This window comes from Mustela lutreola, chromosome 1 (genome assembly GCF_030435805.1).
Source record: "Mustela lutreola isolate mMusLut2 chromosome 1, mMusLut2.pri, whole genome shotgun sequence".
NCBI lineage: Eukaryota > Metazoa > Chordata > Mammalia > Carnivora > Mustelidae > Mustela > Mustela lutreola.
Genome location: NC_081290.1, coordinates 228330514 through 228339877, shown reverse-complemented (window position 1 = coordinate 228339877; position 9364 = coordinate 228330514). Strand labels below are relative to the sequence as shown.

The following is a 9364-nucleotide window of genomic DNA, read 5'->3' as shown; positions in this document are numbered from 1 at the left end:
TATAGGTAGGTAGGGGGAATGTGATTCAGTGGAGTAGGATAGGAAACTCATAGGAGGTACATGTTAGAAAGCACTCAAGTGCTTCTAGCCTTCCCTTGCTGAATTTGGCAACTGACGACTGATCCACCACTGTGACAGATTAGCAAAGGACCCACTGTCATTAAGAGATGCCCAGAAGAATGGGATAGGCTGGGTGACGGTTCTTTTGAAGGGATCCAAGTGTAGGATAGGATGTACTTCCTCCAAATATCTCCCATGGTTTTGGATATTCCCTTATTTCTGACAAGAGGCTTCTTTTGAAAATGTCTATAACATCTGAACCAGCACAATTAACTTAACAGGAACCCAGGAGTAGCTCCGTCCCCAAACTCCTTCCTCCGTGGTTCGCCATTTGCTTATACCCAAGGGTGAGGACACTTTGCACAGTACCCACAAGGCAGTTACACAGTCAAATGCAGGATAAAGCTATCAGTGTGACTTCAGTTGAATTGGTCACCACTAACCAGCCTCATGACTCTAGCAGTGCCTTCAGGTTGGTATCTGCCTGCTCTTGACACGGTGTATTGTTCAGACTTCCCAACTGCCAAAGAGAATCAGGACAGGAGGAAAAGTATGGAGGTATGGAAAGGAATACCTGGGTTCAGGTCTGCACTACAGTTAAACGACTCAAGTTATTTCCCATCCCCTAATTCAAGTATCCTGAACAGATGGCTGAGAGCAGATAGCCCCTTCCAGGATATGCTGGGCAGAACTCTAAGATGATCTCTGCTATGACCTGAATGTATCCCCCCACTTCAAATTCTTATATTGAAATCCTAATGCTCAAAGTGATGGTACAAATGGGGGCAGTGGTGCTTTGTAGGGTGGAGCCTTCATGAATGGGATTAGTGCTCTCAGAAAACAGAGCCCATAGAGCTCCGTAATCCCGACTGCCATATGAGGATACAGCAAGGGGCTAACCATCTGCCACCTGGAACAGGGCCTTCACCAGGACCTGACCATACTGACACCATGCTTTTGGACACCGCAGCCTCTAGAACCATGGGAAATAAATTTCTTTGTTTATAAGCCACCTAGTCTATGGTGTTTTGTTATAGGAGCCCAAATGGGTTGAGCCCTCCAAGATGCCCAGACTTTGGTGCATATAACTTCATCGTTTTCCAAGCAAACAGTAATCTAAGTACTGTGGTGAAGGGGTTTTGCAGATGTAATTAAATTCCCAAATTAGCGGACCTTAAGATAAGAGTTCCCAAATTAGCTGACCTTAAGATAAGTTGATTATCTAAATAACCCTGACCTAATCACGGGAGCCCTTCAAAAGCAGTTTTCTCTACCTGGTTGCCAAAGTGAAAGAGAGATGTGCTCTGGCTTAATCTGGCTTAAAGCAAAGATTTTGTTTTGTGAATTGCCCATAAGGGCCAGGGGTGGGGGTGGGCAGAAAACTGTTGGCAGCTTCTAGTTGCTGAGAATAGTCCTTGGCTGATAGCTGGAAAGAAAATGAGAACCTCAGTCCTACAACCACAAGGAAATGAATTCTGCCAACAACCAGTAAGACTGAAAGAGGACTTCAAGACCCTGACCAATACCTTGATTTCAGCCTCATGAGACTCTGAGCAGAATATCCACCCATGCCATTCTCAGACATGATGCCCAGTATCTGGTTAAACATTATTTCTGGGTGTGTTTTTGTGTGGAATGTTTCCAGAGGAGATTAGCATATGAATTGGTGGAGAGAGTAAAGCAGGTGACCTTGCTTGGGAGGGCATTACCAAATTAATTGGAGGCCTGAATAGAACAAAACTGTGGAGTGCGTTGCTGGGACATCAATTTTCTCCTGCCCCAGGGTGTTCTGGTTCTCACACACCAGACTATGACTGGCATCTATACAACCAATGACTCTCTGGCTCTCAGGCCTTTGAACTGCACCCCTGGCCTCACCAGCCTCCAACCTGCCGGTGTAGATCATGGAGCTTCTCAGTTCCCATACTCGCCTGAGCCAATACCTTATAATATAAATATAATATATATGTAACATATATTATAAAATAAATATAAATATAAATATTTTAGGTCTTTTTCTCTTTGTTTATAATTAAGAGTGTTAAGAAAAAGAATATGCATTGAAGTACACAGTGGTAAAAGGGCATCTTACTGCAGCTTAATCTAAAATCTTTTGGGAAGAAAATATATTTTCTGGCAGTATTTACCTACAACTTAAAGTTTTCTTAAGTCTGAAATCATTTCAAAATGAAAAATTAGAAAAGAAAGGTGAAAAGGAAAAGAAGAAAGGCATACTCCAAGTAGAATATTTTCATCTCCTTTTATTGAAGGAAATAAAACTTGTGCTGCAAGAGGCAGTGGTACCTCAGAGCATGACAAGGTAGCCAATGGGACTGACGTGACAAGCCACAATGCTGGCCAGGGGTCCTATCATAGTGGGAGGACCAAAACCACAAAGATAGCAGGAGGTAGCAAACATCCCCAACACCCAGTGCAAGCATTTCCATTTGCAGAGAGCTCGGCCATGCATTGTAAAAACAGGGTCCCCTCACAGCTGGCAGAGTATCTTATCAGGTCGCCAAATCCATTCAAAGCTAACACGTAGTTTCAGAGTTGGGAGATCCTTCCCTCTGATCCGAAGTCTCAGGCCATCAGAAGATCTTTCAGCTCTTTACTCCAGATGGAGAAAGAGGCGGAATTCTTGAAACAACACACAGGTACAGCTGGACAGATGCTGATACCCAACTTTGTTCTAAAAGCAGCTAAATTTTTTCCCTGACTTCTCACACTGCTCTCACCCAGCATGTGCCCTAGGAAACCTCTCAAAGTTCTAAACAAAGACAGAATTGGGGCAGCAGCCTAGGGGATGTAGGGAGTCAAAAGCTGCTACATAGCCAAGACCATTTCACAAGAAATAGCATGGGGAACACTACTGAGTGAAGATCCCCTCAGGTAGCAGCTAGAAGCATACAAGAAGAAAAAACATTTTAGCTTTCTCTCCCATATCGAGATCAGCTGCGCCAAAGCCATGGTCCAGGAAGATGAGCCATTTCATGTCTCTGGTAAGTTATCCACCCTCACAGCACCCCTCACACTGTTCCAATTTTCAAGTACAATTGAGTTTGGGCAATTCAGCCTCGGAAAAGCAAGCACTAAAGAAATTTCAACTGATTACCAATCAATAATGTTATAAAGCCAAAAATTTATAGAGTTAAGAACTGACTGGCAGGTGCGAGATTGGGGTATGGGGAGAAGATTTTGCTGTATAGAAATAGAAGTCCAAGGGTTTATTCATATAAGCCCTTGGTCATAAACCACCCTCACAACGACAAATTGGGAGGAAATTCCTTATTTATAAATGGCCATCATCTGATTAGTCAGTTGCAGTTCTCATCAATGCTGGACACATGGTTTTTAACGATCAAAGTCATGAGAGCGCTAGACCAGGAAATGGGAGGAGCAAGGCAAGGAAGAGAGGGCATCAGGGGTTGGAATTTCTAAAATGAGCATTTATTTCACAGAAGTCTTGGCACAATGAGGCTGGGGTAAGCGTGGTTTTAGTGATTGTTCTTGGTTGCCTCCTTTGCTGCAGCAATCAGTGGAGTGAGGCTGGAGAGAGGCTTGGCAATTTTCAGGAACTGATGCTAGAAGGGAAGAAAAGAGAAAAGACACATGACTATTTACCATTCTTCCTCAGTAATCATCATAAGACATTGAGACCATCCATATTTGCACAAGGTGCTGCCTGGAAAGCTTCAGATCATCCCCAAGTTGAAAAACATCTTTAAAAGATAACAAACCATTTTTGGAAAGCTGTTTGGCAGTATCTACCTACAACTTAAACACACCTCTATGCTACATCCCAGCATTTCCAGTCATAGGTATATTTCCAAGAGAACGAAGTTTGTGTATCCACCAAAAGACACACACAGGAATGTTCATAGCAGCTTTACTTACAACAGTCATGACTAAAAAGAACCCCAAAAAAGAGAATGGAAGAATGAATAATGTTATATTTTATAATACTATACAGAAAAATACACAGCAATTAAAAGAATGAATGACTGATACGGTGACAACAGAAAGAATCCCACAGACATTATGTTGACTCACAAAAGCCAGACACAAGAGATTTCATGTTGTATGATTCCATTTTATATTAGGTAAGTCTAAACTATGGAGATAATCAGGATAATAATTATCTCTGGGGTAAAGTACTGACTGATCATGACCCAATGGTATATGGCAATACTGCATTTCAGGAGCACTGATCTAGGAATTTATTTTTCTATCTTTGAATCCAGTAAAGCTTTCAATAACTTGGTCCTTTCCTAAATCACTTTCATTGGGCTGTACTTTGGGCCACACCCACCACTATTAAAGAAGACCATTCTGGGGGCGCCTGGGTGGCTCAGTGGGTTAAGCCGCTGCCTTCGGCTCAGGTCATGATCTCAGCGTCCTGGGATCGAGCCCCGCATCGGGCTCTCTGCTCCACAGGGAGCCTGCTTCCCTTTCTCTCTTCCTCTGCCTGCCTCTCTGCCTACTTGTGATCTCTGTCTGTCAAATAAATAAATAAAATCTTTAAAAAAAAAAAAAAAAAAAAAAGAAGACCATTCTGTAGAAAAACTGCATCTATATTTTCACCAAAACTGTTACAGAAAACAATTCTTTATATAACTCAGAGCCTTTTCACTAAAAATGATTTTTCTTACATTTAATAGTAAAAAGGTTCTGCCACAAGGATGTGACATTTTTCCATTTGATAAGAAATATAGAAACTATCACATTTCCTTTTCTGTCCTGGCCACCAGAAAACTGAGAACCAGATCTGATGTTGAAACAAAACTAACTCAGATGATCAGCATAGTTGATCCTTCTGCCATCCTTATAAGTCTTTTTTATCAATCATATTGTATATGATACAGGCACATCCATATAGGCATATATACACATATTTGTTGCTGGAAGTTGCCTCATCTTCTTTTTGGACAGATACAGGATATAAAAAGGCACTGAAAACAAGTAGTTACTATGAAAGAAATAAAAGATATTGGTTAAATCATGAAGATACAAATTCCAACATATGTAATTTCATCCATATATGTGTTCTCACAGGAGAAACACATGTGAAGATTTGTGATTTAAGATACCAAACAGACATAGGATAAAACTCTGGGTCCACCACATACTAGCTATATAATCATGGAAACATTACACACTTGAAACTTACTCACTCACCTACAAAAATGGTAATACTAGAACCTATAAATCACAGGGTCATTATAAAGAATTGATGAAAAGAACATATAAGTCACTTAGGTAACTACAGTATGGTAAAGATTCAATGTAATGCATTTATTATTACTTATAGTATCAGGAAGAAAACTCTAGAGGGCACTAATCTTTCAATAATTTTAATTTGGTACCTAATGAACAATATCTTCGCCAATCACAGCCTTAAAGTAGAATTTGAACATTTTTCCATGTCTAGGGTTTCCAGAGCAAATTTCATATGAAAGGCAAAGAGATTCTATACGGTACTGCCTATTATAAGGGGTTTTCAGTCCCAAAGGATCTGACAGACTAATGGGTTATATTTGGCAGAGCCCAAATCTCATATCTAACAGACCAGGTTATGTAAATCCATAACCCTGGTTACAAAGAGATACTAAATATGTTCTAGAGGATAGCATTTCAATTAAGGTAAATACTTTAGGCAGTTTCATTCAATTCAATAAAGTTTCTGAATACCCTTTCTAAGTCAGGTCCTAGGTATAAGAGGAGACCCAGAAATTAAGAAGATAGATGTTATAAATAATCTAGTGGGAAAGACAGGGTTGCTCATAACTACCTTCAATGCAGTAGGTCTGCCCTGCCTTGTTCGGTTGCTCTCGGTCCTCATCATATAGAAGTAACTAACTGTGCATGCCTACAGATTATTCACCACCATCAAGTTTAATGTGATACTTAGGTGGTAGCTTGCTAAAAGCAGTTTTTGCAACCATATGAAATAATTATGTAATTTCAGGATTAAGCAGATGGAAGTCTAAAAAGCTTGGCAAACCCCCGACTCCAGGCTTCCCCACAACCTGGCAGAATCTCACTCTAATTCAAGCAAAACAAAAGAAGTGCTGATGAAAGGTACAGGCAAAGTTCAGCAGGAGCTCAGAAAGAAGATTTTTTTTTTTTTTTTTTTTTTTTTTTTTTTTTTTTTTTTTTTTTTTTTTTTTTTTAAAGATTTTATTTATTCATTTGTCAGAGAGAGAGAGGGAGAGAGAGCGAGTACAGGCGGACAGAATGGTAGGCAGAGGGAGAAGCAGGCTCCCTGCTGAGCAAGGAGCCCGATGCGGGACTCGATCCCAGGACGCTGGGATCATGACCTGAGCCGAAGGCAGCTGCTTAACCAACTGAGCCACCCAGGCGTCCCATCAGAAAGAAGATTTTTAAGCTGAGCCTATAAATGTGTACAGAGTTTTAATAGACTGAGGAAGAGCTTCAGGGAATAACACAAAGGTCCAGAGATGAAGGAGGTTAAGGAACTAGGAATATAAATGGAGTGTGGGAAGTTGTAGGTGAGGAGCCAGTAGTGCCTCACAGACAAAAATGAAGCAAAAAAGGCAGGTTTAGTGATACCTTGAATTTGGAGCTTCCCTGCATAGGGAAAATTACCTGCAGCAGCTCTTTAGCTGAACCTCTCTTCTCCACATCCATCTCAAGACAGCGGTTCAGAAAGTCCCGGAAGAAAGCTGACAGCTTCTCTGGGTTCTGAAGCTCTGGGGTCCCATTGGTGGCAATGAGGTACAAGGCCTGGCAATACAAATGAAGAATCACCTTAGGCTCTAGCTACAGTTTTCGCTTAGTGCCCAGATCTGCTCTCTGAAGTATGGTCAGTTGCGTTATGCCTCTAGGACACAAAGAGGCAGCTTTGGTATACTGGAAAGAATATGACCTAAGGATCAGATTTAATATTTGAAGGCCATGTGATCACATGCAAGCCAGTGAACTCCTAAATTCCACATCTAGAAAATAGGGATGACAACAGTGTCTGTAAAAATAAGACCATATATTGGGAAGCACTTTATAACTTATGAAGTATGCTCCAGACCCATGGATTTATTATTATTCTTGATTGTAAATCTAAAGGGTTTATTATTCACTTAGCCTGATGATGAGTTAAATATCTATCTCCCCATTTGCTGGAGGAAATTACCCCAGATGCTTTCACCTTAGTTACCTAAGAACTGATTTCTTCTAGCAGGAAAGGAATATAAAAAGCAAGTGTTCTGTAAAGCAACAATTTGTTTCCTTGTTGCCTCCCCTAGTACTCTAACATGGACCATCTTATGGGACAGGTTAAAAAAAAAGGTCCTTTCAAGCACTCAGCACTTTAATTCACAAAGTATTTACACAAACACTATCTCATTTAATGACCACAATAAATCTGGATAATAGACTAGGCAAGAATCATCATTCTCATTTCATAGATAAAGTCCAGAAACATATGTCTGGGATCAAGCTATTCATATGAGTTTATGTTCTCTGATTTTAATCCCAGTCTTAACTCCATCCACACCCTACTGATCATCATCTTCAAGGCTACTGCAAGACGGGGTAAGATGTGTGGAATGTGGAATGAGAGCAAAGCTGGGATGTCCGGGCAGTTTCAGATTGGTACACTGAATCACTTTCCAGTAATTGGCTATCCAAGAGGTAACCAGGTAAGATGAGATGACCACCTATCAACAACAACACATACATAATTCCCGCACTGGAAGGGAGGTTGAGAAATGAGGAAATAAAAGCAATCAGAATAATTCTCTTATTTGCCTATGACCAAAATTACCAACCTACTTGCACTTGTATTCATATACTCTGCTTTCCCTCTCTCATTACAATGGACAAATTGGGGCGCCTGGGGTGGCTCAGTGGGTTAAGCCGCTGCCTTCGGCTCAGGTCATGATCTCAGGGTCCTGGGATTGAGTCCCGCATCGGGCTCTCTGCTCAGCAGGGAGCCTGCTTCCTCCTCTCTCTCTCTCTGCCTGCTTGTGATTTCTCTCTGTCAAATAAATAAATAAAAATCTTAAAAAAAAAAATGGACAAATTGTCCTAATCTAATACTTTTCCTTTAATACTTGATCCAACTCTTCGCATCTACTTCAGGACATCACTCCTACAGATGTCACTTCTCTCTTGCTCATGATCACACTCTTTCTTTCTACTATATCATTCCTATCAGCACACAAACTTGCTAAAATAATATCATCTTTAAAAAAAAAAAAAAAAAAGGGCGCCTGGGTGGCTCAGTGGGTTAAGCCGCTGCCTTCGGCTCAGGTCATGATCTCAGGGTCCTGGGATCGAGTCCCGCATCAGGCTCTCCACTCAGCAGGGAGCCTGCTTCCTCCTCTCTCTCTCTCTGCCTGCCTCTCTGCCTACTTGTAATCTCTGTCTGTCAAATAAATAAATAAAATCTTTAAAAAAAAAAAAAAAAAACCCTCAAAACCCTCCCTCAATTCCACTTCAGGTTCCTGCTCCATTTTTCTGTTCCCTTAAGAGCAAAACTTGTTAAAGAACAACAATTGCTTTCACATGCCATTTCAACTTCTTCTCCCATTCTGGTAGATTTACTCTTATTCATTTCATTACCATCACTCCACTGATATTGATCATCAAGCTCATCACTAACTTCCATATTGGCAAATCTAATGTTTACTTCTCAGTCTTGTCTTATATGATCTATCAGTGACATTTGACACAGTGGTCCATCCTCCTCCAAACATTTTGTTGTCTTGGCCTCCAGGACACACTTCTCTCAGTTCTCCTCCAACTAGGAAGGTCACTCCTTGGTCTACTTTGCTAGTTCCTGTAAGCATGAGAGAACCCTAGGGCTCAGTACCCAAACCTTACTCTCCAGGTGAGTTACTGCATCAATCATCTAGTTCCAATGCTTTAAATAAGCCAACTATATACTACCTCCTCATAAATTTACATTTATAGTCCTGACTGCTCACCCTTGAAATCCAGACTCAAATGCCCAACTCTACTCAGTATCTCTACTTGGATGTCTAATGAACATTTCAAATCGCCACATTCAAAACCAGCTCTATTACCCCATTTTACCTGCTCTTCAACCTTCTCAGTAAATGGCAAACGAAATCTTTCAGCAATTAGGGCCCAAAATCTTATAGGCATTGTTGATTCCTCTTTCTCTGATATCCATTTCATCATGTCAGCTATATGTTCTCTGCTGAGCAGAGGGCCTGATGTGGGGCTCGATCCCAGGACCCTGAGATCATGACCTAAGCTGAAAGCGGAGGCTTTAACCCACTGAGCCACCCAGGCGCCCCCACACCACCACTCTTACCAG

At 41.1% G+C, this 9364-nt stretch overlaps 1 protein-coding gene across 4 annotated transcripts in view; it reads right to left on the bottom strand.

Moving 5' to 3' along the window:
• Positions 1-2301: 2301 nt before the first annotated feature.
• PAK1 (p21 (RAC1) activated kinase 1) overlaps positions 2302-9364 on the bottom strand; it is a 149236-nt gene continuing 142173 nt past the window's right edge. For all 4 annotated transcript variants that reach the window (XM_059188195.1, XM_059188212.1, XM_059188186.1 and 1 more), the window contains exons 14-15: positions 6670-6807; positions 2302-3644 (exon numbers count right to left, since the gene is read on the bottom strand). In XM_059188195.1, coding sequence (XP_059044178.1) covers positions 3558-3644; positions 6670-6807 — 225 coding nt within the window. In that variant the 3' untranslated portion in view covers positions 2302-3557. The remainder of the gene's footprint in view (positions 3645-6669; positions 6808-9364) is intronic.